The sequence below is a fragment of the Silurus aristotelis genome, assembly GCF_946808225.1.
Source record: "Silurus aristotelis genome assembly, chromosome: 3".
NCBI lineage: Eukaryota > Metazoa > Chordata > Actinopteri > Siluriformes > Siluridae > Silurus > Silurus aristotelis.
This window is the reverse complement of record NC_139576.1, coordinates 2,291,051-2,311,050: the sequence shown is the minus strand read 5'-3', so window position 1 is coordinate 2,311,050 and position 20,000 is coordinate 2,291,051. Positions and strand designations below refer to the sequence as shown.

At 40.8% G+C, this 20,000-nt stretch overlaps 1 protein-coding gene across 4 annotated transcripts in view; it reads right to left on the bottom strand.

Moving 5' to 3' along the window:
* The window catches only part of thsd7ba (thrombospondin, type I, domain containing 7Ba), a 291,739-nt gene that overhangs the window by 9,325 nt on the left and 262,414 nt on the right, over positions 1–20,000 (bottom strand). For all 4 annotated transcript variants that reach the window (XR_014532628.1, XM_083536063.1, XM_083536062.1 and 1 more), the window contains 6 exons: positions 17,396–17,511; positions 16,899–17,016; positions 12,759–12,904; positions 8,402–8,597; positions 3,319–3,492; positions 3,121–3,216 (listed from right to left, as the gene is read on the bottom strand). Coding sequence is in view for 3 of the 4 variants with exons in the window: in XM_083536063.1 (XP_083392189.1) it covers positions 3,121–3,216; positions 3,319–3,492; positions 8,402–8,597; positions 12,759–12,904; positions 16,899–17,016; positions 17,396–17,511 (846 nt within the window). In the remaining variant the exon portion in view is untranslated. The remainder of the gene's footprint in view (positions 1–3,120; positions 3,217–3,318; positions 3,493–8,401; positions 8,598–12,758; positions 12,905–16,898; positions 17,017–17,395; positions 17,512–20,000) is intronic.

Sequence of the window (20,000 nt, the reverse complement as noted above, 5' to 3'; positions counted from 1 at the left end):
ACAGACTTAATAAGAATTCAATCAAAGCAGCCATCCGTCAGCATTCAGGCCAGACTGCTGACACTGGGCAAGAGGAGATCAAACACGAGGACGAAAAACTGATCTGCAACAAAGTCTTATCCAAAAACTTCAAAAAAATTTCCTGGAATTGGGTCAAAGAGAGCGTATAAAGGGGTGTGTGTGTAGTCTAGGGGAAGGGGTAGCTCAGTGTTTAAGATGTCGTTCTGATCAGAAGGTTATGAGTTTAAATCCCACTACCACTGCAGTGCCATTGAACAAGTCGCTTCACCCTCAACTGCTCAGCTGCATGAATAAATAAATTGTAAACGCGTCTGCAAAGTGGCGTAAATGTAAATGTGGCTGATTACGAGCAAGAGACGGCCACATTCAGATGCTGCAGTGGCTGCTGGGAATCGGACCCGAGATCTGACCCTGATCCCAATCCTCAGTCCTTGTGTCTAATCTAGTAAATTACACGATTCAGGGTTGAGTAGCACATACACAGAATATATCTCGATTTACATTTTTACATAAAACGCAACTTAATATGGAAAGTACACAGTTGTTTGTGCAGGATAAATACTGGTGCTTAGACTCGGCTAAATATATAAATAACCCTTTAATGCATACATCAATACAGATTTTGGTTTTACAGTACATTTACATTTATGGCATTTGGCAGACGCCCTGTTTGGATTAGATGAAATAAGATTTGATTAAACTTTGTCATTGCACAAGTTACAGTACAAGGAAACAAACTGCAGTCAGCATCTAACCAGAAGTGCATCGGTTGCACTGGAAAATGTACACATGTACAGGTATTAAGGCAATAATATATATATATATATATATATATATATATATATATATATATATATATATATATATATATATATATATATATTTTTTTTTTTTTCTTCTTTCGGTTGCTCCCATTAGGGGGCGCCACAGCAGATCATCCGTCTCCAGACCCCCCTGTCCTCTACATCTGCCTCTGTCACACCAACTACCTGCATGTCTTCCTTCACCACATCCATAAACCTCCTCCTTGATCTTCCTCTTTTCCTCCTTCCTGGTGTCTCCATCCTCAGCATTCTCCTACTGATATACCCCATGTCCCTCCTCTGCACATGTCCAAACCATCTCAATCTCACCTCCCTCACCTTGTCTCCAAAACGTCCTACATGTCCTGTCCCTCTAATAAACTCATTTCTAATCCTGTCCATCGTCGTCACTCCCAACGAACATCTCAACATCTTCAGCTCTGCTACCTCCAGCTCCACCTCCTGTCTTTTACTCAATGCCACTGTCTCTAATCCATACAACATCTCAGGTCTCACCACAGTCCTATAAACTTTCCCTTTCACTCTCACAGATACTCTTCTATCACAGATCACTCCTGCTATCACTCTTCTCCACCCACTCCACCCTGCCTGCACTCTTTTCTTCACTTCTCTGAATATATATATATATATTACAAGTATACAATTCTTCACAATATATTATACAGTATATTATATATCTAACAATACAATATAATATACAATTTATATATACTTATCTAAAGCGACGTACTGTTATATCATTAATACAACTGAGCAGAGTTTAGGGCCGTACTCAGGGGCCCTAACTCACACACTAACACATTCACAATCACCCCGTACTGGGGTTGCTCCAGCTCCAGTCACATCCCACCTCATGAAGATTGTGGACCTTTAAAAAAGTACCAAACAACCATCTAGAGACGTACCAGCACCGTTTGGATTCAACCTCATGTAGAGTTTAGACACTGGACCTCTTTTGTGTTTAATGACTCCGGCATGAAGAAGCTGGTGTTGGATCTGTGATGATTGCACATGATTGGTTATAACTATAGTTATAAATGACTATAAATCTAGCTTCTGTATATGTGTGTGTGTGTGTGTGTGTGTGTGTGTGTGTGAGCAGCTGAAATCCAGAAGTATGTATTGAAATAGCTTTTGTGTAAAAGGTGACGTTTGTTCCTTGGAACATCACACCTCCTGCCTCACTGCTCACTGAACCTTCCCGGCTCCGTGTTAGATGAGATACCTGCTGACCTCGTAAGGGTTCAAACGGAGACACGGAGAACAGGATGAAACGGCAGAGGAGTGTCAGGGGGAGCTGAGCTAGCTGCCTTCTTTAGGTCGAACGCTTGTTCAATCAGATTCAGAAAAAGTTCAAAGCCCAAGTAAAAAAAAAAACAAAAAAAAAACAGCATATGAGTGATGAAGAAGTGTTCAACAGCCCCCATTTACTGATCACCAAGAAAGAACTGCAGTCAGACAGACAGATAGACAGATAGATAGATAGATAGATAGATAGATAGATAGATAGATAGATAGACAGACAGACAGACAGACAGACAGACAGACAGACAGACAGACAGACAGACAGACAGACAGACAGACAGACAGACAGACAGATAGATAGATAGATAGATAGATAGATAGATAGATAGATAGATAGATAGATAGATAGATAGATAGATAGCACAACCACAATCTGTATAAAAACTTTGCATGTGAAAGACTTTTATATTTTAACGGTTCACAAATATTTAAATTTTTAATACTTTCTTATATTTTATTTTCACCTTATTGCACCTTAAGGACTGAAACGTTATTTTCTTGTACCTTGTGCAATAACAATAAAGAACTCTATTCTTTTCTATGCTAAACAGGAAAGAAGGATTTCCAGACTCCAATCATTTCCCATCAGGCCTACAAACATGGCCACCTGGACTCCGACTCCCAACACGCACTTCCACGTTCTCAGTCCCAGCAGTTCCTGATCACACACTCACTCACAGACACAGAAGTGTGTTCAGAGAACTATACTGTAAAATTCAACAATTGATGTGTTTGTGGTTATTTAATGAGCGATTAATATAAACGTTTTGAGAAACAGCAGTGTGGTTACTTTCAGAAATATTAACTAATAACATGTAAATATTAACGTATCATTTAAGTCCAAATGTCTTGGACGTTATTTTCAATGGTGGAATTATTGCCCTTTTCAGACTTAATTAATTCATAAAAATTGATTTAAACAAATAAAAAATGATGTATATTACTGATGTAGTGGTTGCCATGACGATACCTGTGACGTTGACTCCGTCTGAGCGCTGACACCACACCTCCCTCACGTTATCACTCCATGAGCTTGTCTTCCACTCGTAGCTGTGGCACTTCCCCCCTACGCCAAGCCACCAGCGACATTTGAAGGATTTAATGATTACTTATTATTATTAATACGATTATTATAAAGGTGGTGAGTATTACCCATAATGCACTGTACCTTTACATGGTCGTGTCTCGATTTCCTGGTCCGGACAGCTCTCCTGGTTCTCCAGAGTCTGAACGATGACCGCTCGTGAACGTGCCTGATGACCTTCTACCTCGAAACTCCGCCCCTCCACGCAGGTCAGCTGACACGAGCTCCATAGAGACCAGTCGGTCAGGTGACAGTCGCCTACAGAGGAAACATGGGTCAAATACAGACGGTGGTCCTTAATGTGACCAAGTCTAGAATTATTAGCACCCAACTTCATGAAGGTTCACTCAGATAACTTTACTTTATTCATCACTGTGTTTCTGAATCTTACATTATTCTGAATTCTAGTTATATTTCAAATCAAAACCTGGTTGCCTCTGCCAGGAGGTTACAAATCTTTCATAAATATAAACGTATGTCAGAGGAAAGTTCAGGAATCCATCGCAGACGCTGTGGTCTAAATTTCCATAGAACATACAAATGTTCTACATGAAGGAGTGGATCTCCATACAAGTATCTCCAACACCACAGGACACAGGTTTTGGGATCAAACTCTTCAGGATTGGTGTCATGATCTGTTAATTTTAGGCCTGTCTGTCCTCAAAAATTCCTCACGAGGTCTGAAAAAATATCGTGTGAAATTAAGTTTGTATGGGAAACTGGAACCGGGATTGTTTATACACAGCATGTAAAATAAATCAAATCAAATGTATGAGAGCGTTTATTTATTCACAAGCTGCATATAATAATTGCAGGAGCAGCTCCAGAAAATTGTGTGAACAAAAATCAATACCATAGTTGCAGACTATTATCCGACCCCAGCTTCCTAACATCACTGCGATATAGGAAAACCACCATCAGAACATTTCCCAACCAGAAGCCGTGGGTGGATAAAACCATCCGCGACGCTCTGAGATCCCGCTCCGCTGCCTACAACACGGGGCTCGCCACCGGGGACATGGAAGAGTACAATTTTCTATTGTTTACACTTTGTTACACATTGTTTACGGTTTACTGTTTCACTGTCTACTGCCATAAGGATTTTCTTTGTATATACATTTTTCTCTTTGTTCACATACATATCTTTATATATCCTTTATATCTTATATTTTATTTAATATAGGTTTTATACTTTATTTATCTGCTTTTTTTCTTTCTCCCCACCCTATTCCCCTCTTGCCGGACCGTCGTATAAAGCATTTCACTGCATGTTGTACCCTGTATTTATGTAATGAATAAAATTTGATTTGATTTGAAAGAACTGTGCTGTAAAGTACCTGGTGTGAGTTTTCCCACCACGTATTCCCATAACAGTGCGGGCTCTTGTTACATTCTACTCAAAGCTGCTTGGGAACCACAGAAAACCGTTCATTTGATGAGGTTGTTATTGATGCTTCTGCTACAGATAAAGTATAAAAGGAGACTCCATACATCAATACAAAATATACACCTGTATACCACTTTACAATTCAGCAGTTCAATCCTAACCTGGAATGTAAATCAATGATAAAAAATTATATACATCCCTGTTTTTTTTTTGTTTTTTTACTGTTAGCTGAATTTATTAGCTGAAGTTTTCTAAAAAAAAAAAACAATCTACGTTCTCACGAAGTCAGCAATTGTGCACTTGAGCGCTGACAAGACTAGCGGTAATTATGTGCCTGTCCAATGATACGTTTGGGACTTCCTTTGCTGTGTAGCTGGAGGTCACATATCGACACCCTTCACTCCGATAACCCCTCAGAGAAGAGCGAATGCGGAGTGACACTCACGCAAGACATCTCCACCAGTTCGCTCCTCCCATCTGACAGTCGCAATGCTGATTAGCGCCCATCTGTGTGCTCATTATCCTCATTGTTCCTAAGGGCCAGCCCTATACACACTCTCTACACTTTTACACCCTTCTGAGGAGTTCAATTAATGCAAATGTCACCTGTAGTTTAATTTTCCTAAAGCAAATCATGCTAACCTCATTAACATCTGTAAAGTTCACCTCCTTCATGACACACCTGATTCGTGGGGTATTTAGTGATTCTGGTGCTTATTTGTCCATTTTGAGTGAATGATGTAGCATGAGCATGTAGATCGCTCACATCGTTCCTTCAATCATTAGATGTTTAGCTAGTTAGCATGAGTAAAACTACTATTAATTTTTATCCTGAAATGCTGCTTGAGAGCATAGTGTCTGGAAACAGCGATGGGAAAAGCTCAGGCTCTGGACGAGAATTTTTAAAACACATTCAATGCGCCATATTCAGAGTGTCATGTCAATACTGTACATGGGGAAAGTTCCTCGTATTCAGGATCAGGTTTCACACTAATTCAGACAAACTCAGTGCTCTCGATTCAGATAAATGAAATCACAAGATTTTGCCAACCGTCTGTTTTTAAGCAGAAATTTCAAGGGGATCTAAAAACAAGCTCCTAAAAAAGGGTCACTCTCTGTAGTGACAGTATACTTGGACAGGAAGTCAGGGTTTATCTGTAGTGACAGTGTACTTGGACAGGAAGTCAGGGTTTATCTGTAGTGACAGTGTACTTGGACAGGAAGTCAGGGTTTATCTGTAGTGACAGTGTACTTGGACAGGAAGTCGGGGTTTAGCCGTAGTGACAGTGTACTTGGACAGGAAGTCGGGGTTTATCTGTAGTGACAGTGTACTTGGACAGGAAGTCAGGGTTGATCTGTTGTGACAGTGTACTTGGATAGGAAGTCAGGGTTTATCTGTAGTGACAGTGTACTTGGACAGGAAGTCAGGGTTGATCTGTAGTGACAGTGTACTTGGACAGGAAGTCAGGGTTTATCTGTAGTGACAGTGTACTTGGACAGGAAGTCAGGGTTTATCTGTAGTGACAGTGTACTTGGACAGGAAGTCAGGGTTTATCTGTAGTGACAGTGTACTTGGACAGGAAGTCAGGGTTTATCTGTAGTGACAGTGTACTTGGACAGGAAGTCAGGGTTTATCTGTAGTGACAGTGTACTTGGACAGGAAGTCAGGGTTTATCTGTAGTGACAGTGTACTTGGACAGGAAGTCAGGGTTGATCTGTAGTGACAGTGTACTTGGACAGGAAGTCAGGGTTTAGCTCTAGTGTCTGTGTACTTGGACAGGAAGTCAGGGTTTATCTGTAGTGACAGTGTACTTGGACAGGAAGTCAGGGTTGATCTGTAGTGACAGTGTACTTGGACAGGAAGTCAGGGTTTAGCTGTAGTGACAGTGTACTTGGACAGGAAGTCAGGGTTTAGTTAAAGTGTCAGTGTTAAGCTGTAGTGACAGTGTACTTGGACAGGAAGTCAGGGTTAAGCTGTAGTGACAGTGTACTTGGACAGGAAGTCAGGGTTTAGTTAAAGTGTCAGTGTACTTGGACAGGAAGTCAGGGTTAAGCTGTAGTGACAGTGTACTTGGACAGGAAGTCAGGGTTTATCTGTAGTGACAGTGAACTTGGACAGGAAGTCAGGGTTTATCTGTAGTGACAGTGTACTTGGACAGGAAGTCAGGGTTTAGCTCTAGTGTCTGTGTACTTGGACAGGAAGTCAGGGTTTATCTGTAGTGACAGTGTACTTGGACAGGAAGTCGGGGTTTAGCTGTAGTGACAGTGTACTTGGACAGGAAGTCGGGGTTTATCTGTAGTGACAGTGTACTTGGACAGGAAGTCAGGGTTGATCTGTTGTGACAGTGTACTTGGACAGGAAGTCAGGGTTGATCTGTAGTAAAAGTGTACTTGGACAGGAAGTCAGGGTTTATCTGTAGTGACAGTGTACTTGGACAGGAAGTCAGGGTTTAGTTAAAGTGTCAGTGTACTTGGACAGGACGTCAGGGTTTATCTGTAGTGACAGTATACTTGGACAGGAAGTCAGGGTTGATCTGTTGTGACAGTGTACTTGGACAGGAAGTCAGGGTTGATCTGTAGTGACAGTATACTTGGACAGGAAGTCAGGGTTGATCTGTTGTGACAGTGTACTTGGACAGGAAGTCAGGGTTGATCTGTAGTGACAGTGTACTTGGACAGGAAATCAGAGTTTATCTGTAGTGACAGTGTACTTGGACAGGAAGTCAGGGTTTATCTGTAGTGACAGTGTACTTGGACAGGAAGTCAGGGTTTATCTGTAGTGACAGTGTACTTGGACAGGAATTCAGGGTTGATCTGTAGTGACAGTGTACTTGGACAGGAAGTCAGGGTTTATCTGTAGTGACAGTGTACTTGGACAGGAAGTCAGGGTTTATCTGTAGTGACAGTGTACTTGGACAGGAAGTCAGGGTTTATCTGTAGTGACAGTGTACTTGGACAGGAAGTCAGGGTTGATCTGTAGTGACAGTGTACTTGGACAGGAAGTCAGGGTTTAGCTCTAGTGTCTGTGTACTTGGACAGGAAGTCAGGGTTTATCTGTAGTGACAGTGTACTTGGACAGGAAGTCAGGGTTTATCTGTAGTGACAGTGTACTTGGACAGGAAGTCAGGGTTGATCTGTAGTGACAGTGTACTTGGACAGGAAGTCAGGGTTTAGTTAAAGTGTCAGTGTACTTGGACAGGAAGTCAGGGTTAAGCTGTAGTGACAGTGTACTTGGACAGGAAGTCAGGGTTTATCTGTAGTGACAGTGAACTTGGACAGGAAGTCAGGGTTTATCTGTAGTGACAGTGTACTTGGACAGGAAGTCAGGGTTTAGCTCTAGTGTCTGTGTACTTGGACAGGAAGTCAGGGTTTATCTGTAGTGACAGTGTACTTGGACAGGAAGTCGGGGTTTAGCTGTAGTGACAGTGTACTTGGACAGGAAGTCGGGGTTTATCAGTAGTGACAGTGTACTTGGACAGGAAGTCAGGGTTGATCTGTTGTGACAGTGTACTTGGACAGGAAGTCAGGGTTGATCTGTAGTGACAGTGTACTTGGACAGGAAGTCAGGGTTGATCTGTAGTGACAGTATACTTGGACAGGAAGTCAGGGTTTATCTGTAGTGACAGTATACTTGAACAGGAAGTCAGGGTTTATCTGTAGTGACAGTGTACTTGGACAGGAAGTCAGGGTTTAACTGACTGACTGTAGTGTCAGTGAATTTACAGTTAGAGTTTAAATGTAGTGTCGGTTACCCAGAAAAGATTAAGCTGATCAGTGTACCTGGGCAGGGAATGAAACATGGCTGCTGCAGTTCTTGTTCGTTCTCTGTCCCAAATTGTTCGTTGCATTTCTCATTGTCCACTTGGAGAACTGGAGCATATACGTCAGGTCTCGGGCCGCCTGATTTGGGCCAGTGTCCCCAGTGTACAACACACGATAAGTTCCTACGCCTCACGCCGTCTCCGCACTCAGCACCCTGAGAACAAAAACGCAACATCCTGTTAGTGACAGGAATAACGATTTAATGTTATTATAATTACATTGCTTTAACCCTATTAAACACCTTTGGGATGAATGTGAACACTGACTGCACCCCAGGCCCCTTCACCTCCATCAGTACCTGGCTTTACTAACGCCCTTGTAGCTGAATAAATCTCCAAAAATCTGGATGAACATCTTCCCAGAAGAGTGGAGCTCATTGTAACTCAACTTGGATTGGGAACTTCAAAATGAAGCTAATCTTATTGTCAGGTGTCCACATAATTTTATCCCAACTGTATATATTTCCTATTGCTTTTCTTCAGCCAAACACAAACTTTACTTTTCTTCAGAAAGTGAAGAGTATTTATATTTAGATACAATAATATCCTGGTATCTGATGGTGATTTCAGGGTAACATTTCAGAGAATTTCTTTTTCACTTTAACAAAATAATCGGGTTTACATTCAAAATCAATTCTACACCTGCTTGTGGTTTCATCATCATTATCACAACTTATATGTTCCTTTGTTCTTCTTCTCGATGTAGGAGCCTGATCCTGTAATGTGTGTGTGTGTGTGTGTGTGTGTGTGTGTGTTTATAGTGACTGGCTTACACTCCTACATCTGTGATAATAGAGTGATAATATGGAAGCAGTGACATTAGACTTGACAAAAAGTACCAATCTTCTATTACAAACACACTCAGCTTTCAGTAAAGAAAATTTTATTTGGTTCATTTTGACTGGTTCATGGTGGAGGTGGAACTGCATCAAGGATCGGCTCTGAGCCCTTTCCTGTTTGCAGTGGTGATGGACAGGTTGATGGACAAAGTCAGACAGGAGTCTCCATTGACTATGTTGTTTGTGGATGATATTGTGATTTGTGGTGAGAGTAGGGAGCAGGTAAAGAAGATCCTGGAGAGGTGGAGGTACACGCTGGAGAGAAGGAGAATGAAAGTCAGTAGGAGTAAGACAGAGTACATGTGTGTGAATGAGAGGGAGAGCAGTGGAGGGGTGGGGTTGCAGGGAGAAGAGGTGGAGAAGGTGGAGGAGTTCAGGTACCTGGGGTCAACAGTGTGTGGCAGGGTGGAGAAGAGTGATAGCAGGAGTGATTTGTGATAGAAGAGTATCTGTGAGAGTGAAAGGGAAAGTTTATAGGACTGTGGTGAGACTCCGCTTCAGGGCTGATCCTTGATGCAGTCCAACTTTCACCAAGAACCAGTCTCTCGTTCCTACTGCACACTTCACTGCCGTCACTTCCTCACACAATACCACAACTCCTCTCTTGGCACTCTGTCGTACGCCTTCTCTAAATCCACAAATACACAATGCAATTCCTTCTGTCCTTCTCTATACTTCTCCATCAACATCCTCAAAGCAAATAAGGCGTCTGTGGTGCTCTTCCTGACATGACTAAACTATTTATTATAAAATACATTTCTCAATTCAATAAAACAAGCAGTTTTTTTAAAGGAACAAAAATGTGTGTGCTTCAAAACTAGGATATTCTCACCACATAATAATAGTAACAATTTATAATAATAATAATAATAATAATAATAATAATAATAATAATAATAATAATAATAATAATAACAACTACACATTAGAATAACTTTAATGACTAAACTTTTCAATATTTATAACTTTTTATTATTAAAATTGTTTATTATTAATATGGTCTGTTATTAAATATTTTGCTTAATTGAATAAAAATAATCAAACAAACAAATGGGTAAATAAATAAATTGATTAATTCATAAATGAAATACCATCTTAAATATTAATATAAAAAAAATAAGACATTAAACACAAATCAGAGACATAAATCACTAAGTTAGAAAATGATTAATGAATAAATAAAAATAAACAACAAAATGCAAAACAGAAAACAAAAAAGGATGAAAAATCTGAAAAGAATTCAAATTAAACACATAGGTACAATAAATATATAAATATTATTGTCATAAAGTAATTTATTTGTAAAAATAAAAGGCCGATACTAAGCTCAGTGCTCGGTGACCGGACTGTAATGTGATGCGGGAGGTGTATGAGTGTATATTAGTCTGGGATTAACACGTGTCAGGAGGGACAGAAGTCCTCGTCCCTGCACACTTCAATCTGCAAGTCAAATTGAACATCTAAATAATTCATCAGGTGTGAAACGGTCAGGTTAATGCTAACACCTCAATGAAAAATCCTGGAAAGCGCACAGACGTGGACTTGAAAATGTCCTTTCAAATCACTTATAAACAATCGCTGAATTTTTTGTGCACAGTAAATAAGTGAAAAATGGTGCAGGGTTAAAACAAATCTCTCACCGTTTATCCTCATGAAAAATGCAAATCCTCATGAATATACATGAGTACACACGAATCTGTAAATGAAAAACCCGCCCCAATGTGCCCCCACGTGCCCCTGTTATCCCTGAAAGTAACTCAGTTCCTGAAATGTTCACCTTGAGATTTGCATTGTCACTTTCTTACTGCACTATAAAACAGAAGCCAAACCCGTTACCATGGCAGCCTAACGATAGGACATATCCTTAGCCGAGTGAGCTAGCTAGTGCTTAGTGCATATCTGAGCTTTAAAACCAGCAGAAACTACAAATTTACAGAGCATTACCTCGCTTTAAACTCTACCATAACTGACCATGAGATTATGGGAACGTTTTTAAACATCTGATTTCACATTAGTCTCAATTGGCTATAAAAACCTTCACTCTTCTGGGAAGATGTTCCACTAGAGTTTATGGAAATGTTGGCTAGATGTTCTTCTAGACTTTGTAGTGTGCTTGTGGAAATTTGTAAGATTTCAGGAGGAGGCCTGGGGTGCAGTCAGTGTTCACAATAATCCCAAAGGTATTCATAGGGTTGGATCTTCCACTCCAACATATAGAAAGCAGATGTTTTTGGAAGATTTTATGCTCCTGCCTCTACAGACGTCCTACACAATTGTGTGCCTCGAGATTCGCTGAAGAACCACATATGGGTGGAACAGTCAGATGTCCAAATACTTTTGCCATATAGTGTAGCTCATTAGATTATTTTGCATTTTCACAATATATATATATATATACACAATTATTAACATCATATAAAAATCAACTTCTAAAAACAAACCAATTTTACATAATTAGCGTTTAAAAATAAAAGCATGCTAACCGTGCTATTTCGTTTTATGAACCCAACGTGAAAAGTGGAGCGTAATTACCCAACTTACTCCTCATCAACAATCCCAAGAGCCTTGAATATTCATGAATATGCAAATGAGAATGGCGGAAAAAACTTCACATTTTGAAGTAAAATGTAGCGAGCTTTTAGAGACCGACGTGGGGGAGATTTCAGGATCAAGTGCATCGAGGTACAACGTTACCTAGGCAACCACGAGTTCGCTTGTCGCTAAGTCATTTGCATATCGAATGCGAGTTGTTCATGGCCATCATGGTGAAAATGCTAGAGTGGAAAAAAAAAAATCATGATTCAAAACACTCATTTTCAGAGAGAAAAACCAAAGAGTCACTGAAGGGATGTGTGTTTTTGAGGCGAGATGTTAAAAGCAGAAAACTTTAAAACGTGTGATGTGCTTGTCGTCCAAAAGTTTCAAAAGAACCACCTCAGTAATGACTCAGAGGATCGAGGACAGAAAACCCCAGACGTTTAATTAAACCGGGCGAGAAAGCAAGCTGACGAATGGGAGATGGAAATCAAAGGACGTTTTTCTTTTCTTTTCGACTGAACTGCTCCTTAAACCGTGGACATTATCTGAAGTTCGCTCACGTCTCAAGGTCACCAAGGGTCTGCTATTCGCCCAAAATTCAATTAAAGCGCTCCAATATGGCGCCTACGGCTGGGCGGAGGGTAAAATTACCCCCGGCTCGCTTTGTCTCGGGGGCAGGAAGGGTCAAGCGTGGAGGCCGAGAAAAAGAAAGAAAGAAAGAAAGAAAGAAAGACAGAAAGAAAGAAAGAAAGAAAGAAAGAAAGAAAGAAAGAAAGAAAGAAAGAAAGAAAGAAAGAAAGAAAGAAAGAAGCAGCATGAAGCTTACTGCAGATGAAGACGTATAACTAATTAATCTGCGGCTGAAAAGAGAGACGCATGTCTCCGAGGACGCGCTAAAAACATTTTCAATTACCCTCAGGGGAGACGAGAAACGTTTACCTCTACGTAGCAGGATGACCAGTCTCCGAGCAGCCAGCTGTAGCAAGGCCTGATGGGACACGGTTTAGTCTGCGAGAGCTGTGAAGGACAGGGACGTCCTTCTTCGTGGGCTTCCTGGAGGACACGTCGAGATCTGCTCGTCACACCTGCATGGGAAAAGTTACAGTTTACAATTTTTTATTCCTCTAAAACCACAACATACAAATAAACACAGATTTACACTCTATGGACAAAAGTTTGCGAACATCTGACCATAAGATTGAACATCCCATTCCACAAGTAGGGCCAATTAGCTCTTATAATAATCTCCATTCTTCTGGAAAGATGTTCCACTAGATTTTGTGGAGCCACAATGGTGTTAGTAAAGTCAGGTATTGATGTTGGTGAGGAGGCCTGGGGTGGTACAGCATTTAAAAGCGTCCTGTACAACTGTGTCTCCAACATTGTGGAAGCACCAGATATGGCTTATTTCCCCAGGAGGATGAATTAAGGAAGTGATACGTGACCAATTTTCTGTCCAATCTACACAATGTCCAATCTACACACGTCTGATCTGCCCAACTTACACACTTTCTTATATATACATTGTTTAATCTTCACACTCCTGTTCTGGCCGATATGCACCCTTCTGATTTGTCCAATCTACACACCTCTGTCAAATTTACACACTTCAATTTAATATACACAGTGCCCAACCTAGACCTGATATGTCCAATCTACACAGTGTCTAACCTACATACTTCTGGTCTAACTAATATACATGCTGTCCAATCTACATACTTCAGATCTGTCCAATATAAACTTTGCCCACCCAAGGCACTTTTGATCTGTCCAATCTACTCACTTTTGGTCCACCCAATATACACACTGTCCAATCTACAGTACACACTTTTCAATATACATAGTACCAATCATTCCAATATATACACTGTCTAATCTACACACATCTCATCTGTCCAATATATACACTGTCCAATCTACTCACTTCGGATCCACCCTATATATACACCGTCCAATCTACACACTTTCCAATACACACCCTACCAATCATTCCAATATATACACTGTCTAATCTACACACCTCATCTGTCCAATATATACACTGTCACTACAGCACTACATGCTTCTGATCTGTCCAATCTACACATTACCAGCAGCGGAATTCAGGTCAATGAATAAAACACCATTTTGCATAAAGGTGTACTGTGAGGTCTCAGTGAGAAGATATCTGTTAGACAGTTATGGAAGGAGCCTCCAATGTCAGTGTTTTGTAACAGCTTTATTTAGATTTTTTTCTCAGGACTGAAGATTTGACACTTTGTAGTTTCTCTGAAGGAAAGAAAAAAAACGAAGGAATAATGTTTATAGCTGCTATAACATGCGAAATCTGGAGTTTCATAAATAAAAAAAATACAGTGTACCAATAACGGGATAAAGACTACATCAGTTGTTGATTGTTTCACTCTTCCAGCACCACACACAAAGGTTTATTTATGAGACGGACCATTTCCTCACACGTCTCTCTGCTTTTCTTGCTTTGGTTTGTACTTTTAGCTTGTGTTGCGAGTTTTCCTGACTCTGCACAATTCTCTTTCTTGATAATGGGTTTTTCTCCGCTCGAGGAAACGCGGCAGCATTAGCATGCAACTCAGCGAGTCCTCTGCATTATTAACACTGTGCTATAAATCATAGTTGGGGATTTTGTGTTAATGATCCTGGCCCTCTACCCAAACACCCGTCCACCCCACCCCACCCCACCCCACCCCACCCCCCTCGCCGTCTCCTGATCCAGAATGAATTATTCATCAGTCACAGAAAATAAATATTTCTTTTTTACTAATAGCATCGTCATTAGCGTCGTTGCTAATTCCCAGTCAGTGAGGACTCGTTTGGCTCGGGTTTCCACCTCACTACCGAGTGTTAATGCTTCACACTGAAGAACACACTCTAATTGGCAGAGAGTTGGACGAGCAGGAGAGCTTCAGCTGCTCGCTTCACTAATTAAAAATATTCACTGACCATCATTAATCTTCAGCCAGCTGCAAGTCTGAAGCTCTAACCCTACAGATCTCACAGCACAGACACACAGACATACAGACACACAGATGCACAGACACACAGACATCCAGACAGACATCTGGAAACACACAAAAGCACAGACAGACAGATGTTCAGACACACAGACAGGCACAGAAATGTACTGATGCAGACGTACAGACACACAGATGCACAGACATACACACAGATATGAAGACATAGGTACAGACAAAAAGACAGACAGACAATCAGACTCAAACATGCACACATGTCTGCCTCTCTCAGACATACAGACGCAGAGACATACAGACGCACAAACCAATTAGATAGACACGCAGACATACCGACACAGACAAACAGACATGCAGACATAGAGACACAATCTCGTAGACATACAGACAAACAGACGCAGAGACACACAAAAAAATATATCTATCTATCTATCTATCTATCTATCTATCTATCTATCTATCTATCTATCTATCTATCTATCTATCTATCTATCTGTCTGTCTGTCTGTCTGTCTGTCTGTCTGTCTGTCTGTCTGTCTGTCTGTCTATTTTTTTTACCTTTTTTAGTATGTCTAATTAGCGCTCTCTCTCTCTCTCTCTCTCTCTCTCTCTCTCTCTCTCTCTCTCTCTCTCTCTCTCTCTCAGTCCATCATTGTAATATCGTTCTTTTTTGTTTGTTTTGCATTCTCTGTAAGTCTTTCTCTCTCTCTCTCTCTCTCTCTCTCTCTCTCTCTCTCTCTCTCTCTCTCTCTCTTTTTCTCTCTCTCTCTCTCTCTCTCTCTCTGTCTGACCCTCTTTGTCTCTCTCCTAATGAATCTTATTCTCTTTCTTTCGGTCACTTTGTCTTTGTATCTGTCTCTCTATGTGTCCCTTATTATATCTGTTTTTTTACGTGTCTGCCTTTTCCTCTCTCGTTCTCAATAACCCCCCCACCCCCCTTCATCCCTGCTGGTTAAATTGACAGCAAAACCAGGAAGTTCTCCTCAGGTGTTTCTCTAAATTGGGTGGTTAATAAAAGGTGAGAACCTAAAACCGGAGCCTTTTCCCCCGAGCTTTCGTTCCTCTACTCATTTGTGGGTTTTCCTCTCAGGTGGCGCCTCTACGTGCCGTAACACACTCACTCACAGTGTGTCATGCTTCTTAATGAAGGTCCAGTCCACCTCCTTCTCCTCATGAAAATCACAGTAGCTTTTTTTTTTTTTGCTGGATTCTTGTTAATGGGCTCGACTCAGTGTTCCTGGAAACGCTTCTGTGCTCTCAGGTTCTAATTATCCTGTTCACATCGGAGTTACTTCTCAAAGTTTCTCAAATATGAACACATATGTAGGAGCTTCTCATTTTCTCATTAAGGGTGTTTTGAAGCATGACCTGTGATGACCTGATGGTCCCAGCTATGACCATAAGATCCCTTTCACCAGGTTCTTTCATGTGTAATGTGTAGGAAACCTGGAGTTTATGGTTTCAACACTCTAAAGGACTCCTTGGAAACATGCTGGGTTTCAGGGACCCTGAGAGAACATGCTCTTCAAAAACCTTCAGAAAACACCAGACCTTGCAAACACAGGACCCTATAAATATACAACCCATGGGATAGAGGACCCTGGAAACACAAACCCTTAGAAACATGGTTCAATTTTGAAAACAGAACCCTGGAACAAGGAATCATGGGAATTGAAAAAAAAAAACCTTGTTCTAGAAATCTAGACCCTTGGAAATGTACATCCAGGAAAATAAAGGGGTCTGTGAATATGTAACACTAGAACATAGGTACCTAGGATTATAGGAACCAGAATACAAGGTTCCTGAAAAAAGGACCTTTGGAACATAGGACCTGGGAAGTGGTAGCTCATTGGTTAAAGCATTGGACTTTGGGACCAGAATGTTATGAGTTCAAATCCCAGCACCACCAAACCAGGCCCTTAAGAAAGGCCTTTAATGTGTTTAGTTGTAATTGTAAGTCGCTCTGGATATGGGCATCTGCTGAATGGTGTACATGTAAACACAGGATCTATAAATACTAGACCCTGGGAAACCAGGACCTTCGGAGAATAGAAAGTGTTTTTAAAAAGTAAACGTGTTTTAAAATCCATACCCTGGTTTCCACAGCTGTGTGAGCACTCGGTCCACTGGGTCCATTCCGAGAGCATGCAGCTGATGGGACAATCCACACGGCAGGCTTCACTCAGAGTCCAGGGCTGAGAAAGTGCCAACTAAAAGAGGAATCTGCATTAATTAAACCCCAAATGCTCGGTTCTGGTTAAACATCCCTAAAATGTATCTGACTTCGGCAGAAAAAAGGAAATAATTTACAGTATCTCCCAAAAGTGAGTACATCCCTCACATTTTTATGCCTAGAAATGTAGCTGATTATAACTACAAAAATAAAAATGTTCCTATTTTATACATGAATAGGGTGTAAAATACTCAGGTTGCCAGATTGACTATTACGGCTCCAAACTGTATTTAAGCATATAGACTGTAAAAACTACTGCGATTAAATAATGAACATTGTATTATATGTACACCAACATAGTGAAGCGTGTGTGTGTGTGTGTGTGTGTGTGTGTGTCTTATGGTTTGTTTTTTCACCTCGTCGCACACACTCAGATCCACCAGTTTGCTGTCACTGCGTATACAATCAAGCAGCCGAATTCTGGACCCTTCACCACACACAGCATGCTCACTTAGCATGCAGCTACTCCAACCTGGAACACACACACACACACACACACACACACACACACACACACACACACACACGTTACACTCAATGTTTATTTCTACATGTTATAAACATATACAGACACAGGCACACAGAGAAAAAACATATATACACATACATAGTCTCTCTCTCTCTCTCACACACACACACACACACACACACACACACACACACACACACACACACACACACATGTAGATAGACAAAATCACAGACGCAAGTACACACTTATACAAACACATATGCTAGTGAGACACACAGATGGCAATATGCAAGCAGAGATTTATGCAACTTGGCACGCACACACACACACACACACACACACACACACACACACACACACACACACACACACACACACACACACACACACACACACCAGTTTGCTATAACACATCTGCCTTAGTTCCGTGTCTGTTTTGCGTGCTCTGCTTCACCTCTCGTCCCATGATGCATTACCAAACGCTTTAAACGTTAAGATGTGAAGATTAAAAGGCCGCTCTGAACTTTATGACATCACAGCCTCACACACTCCGTCTCCATGGTGCTCTAATGGTCTGTAGGATTGATACGAGTGTGGATATGATTTCTGCATGGCTGTGGGGGATTTATATTTATCACTTACCCCCCTTTACCCTCTACCTGAAGATGGACTTCCTGTAGAGTACATGCATGTAGGGCATCTGGGAAAGCAGACGGAGAAGCTGTCGCTCATCCGTGCACTGTTTATGGCTTGTTGTGTTTCGGGGGAGATTTATTAGAATCTAGTGGTCACGTGATAAAAGAACGAATGACTCGGACCAGAGGACCCATAAGATTTCGAGACCTATAGAGATTTTGCGTGCACGTCCTGTAGAAAATGAACGAATCAATCTGTAAGACGACTCGTTCTTCTAAATCGCATTAAAGGCTCCCAAACGACTCATGAATGACGCATAACTACAGAGAAGAATAGCAGCCATTTGTGGAAGCTATATTAGAGCACATTCGATTACTATACATTTCGACTGTAGTAGATCACTAAGCATTTAAAGGAAAAGTAGATCACTAGAGATTTAATGGGAAAGTAGATCACTAGCCATTTAACGGTGTAGTCGATCACTGCCCATGTAAGGGCACTGTGAAGGTGTTTTATAAAAAAGGAGAGTAGCCATTTGTTGGACATGCTGGATTACAAGCAGCTTTGGGGCACATTAAATTACTAACATTTTAAACATAAAAGATCACTAACCATTTGAAGGATAAATAGATCACCAACCAATTAAAGTCCAAGCTAACTTGCATTAAACTGCACAATGGAGGAGTTTTCTAACAGAGAAAAAAAAGCCGCCACTGTGGATTGCAAGCTGTTTTAGAGCACATTAGATTACAATCCATTTTGTCTGTAGTAGATCAAAAGCCAATTAAAAGCGTAGTGGATCACTAGCCAATTCAAGGCATAGGAGATCACTCCATTCAACAGCCATTCAACAGCAACATGACAGTGTTTTCATAAAACATAGAAGAATAGCAGCCATTTGTGGATTACAAGCTGTTTTAGAGCACACTCAATTACTTTACATTTCTGCTATAGTGGCTCAGTAGAAATTTAAAGACAAGAAGATCACTAGCCACTTAAAGGAATAGTGGATCACCAGCCACCATTAAACGGCACAGTGGAGGTGTTATCTAACAAAGAATAGCAGCCAATGTGGATTACAAGCTGTTTTAGAGCACAATAGATTACTATACTTTTTGACTTTAATAGACCACTAGCCATTTAAAGGCATAGAAGACCACTAGCCATTTATAGGAAAAGTAGATCACTGGTCATTTAAATAAAAAAGTAGATCACTGGGCATTTAATGGAAAAGTAGATCACTAGCTATTTAAAAGGAAAAGTAGATCACTAGCAATTTAAAAGGAAAAGTAGATCACTAGGCATTTAAAGGAAAAGTAGATCACTAGCAATTTAAAAGGAAAAGTAGATCACTGGCAATTTAAAAGGAAAAGTAGATCACTGGCAATTTAAAGGAAAAGTAGATCACTGACCATTTAAACGTGTAGTGGATCACAATTGTGTGTGGTGTAAAGAAAAGAAAAAGCAGCCATTTGTGTATTACAAGTTTTGGACTACAGAATATTTGAAAACACAATGGATCACTGGTCAATTAATGCTACAGAAGATCACTAGGACACATGTTCACTTGAGACCTTTCATAATAACAAGAGTAGATGGTCAGACATGTCGGGCTGGAGGACGTTACTGGTTGTTTTAGCGCTAGTCGTGTTTGTGGTAAAACGGATCACGAGCCACACTAGATCATCCAAAGTAGATCATTCGAGATTACTAGCCATTTGAGGGCGCTGTCGTTTGCTACCCTGCGTTGTCTGCGGCGCTCAGTACGTCGATTCGTTATTTTAGCTGCTACGGAAGCGCAGTTCACGCCGCAAGCTTTTCACACACAAGCTTCAATTTGAACCTGGTGTTTA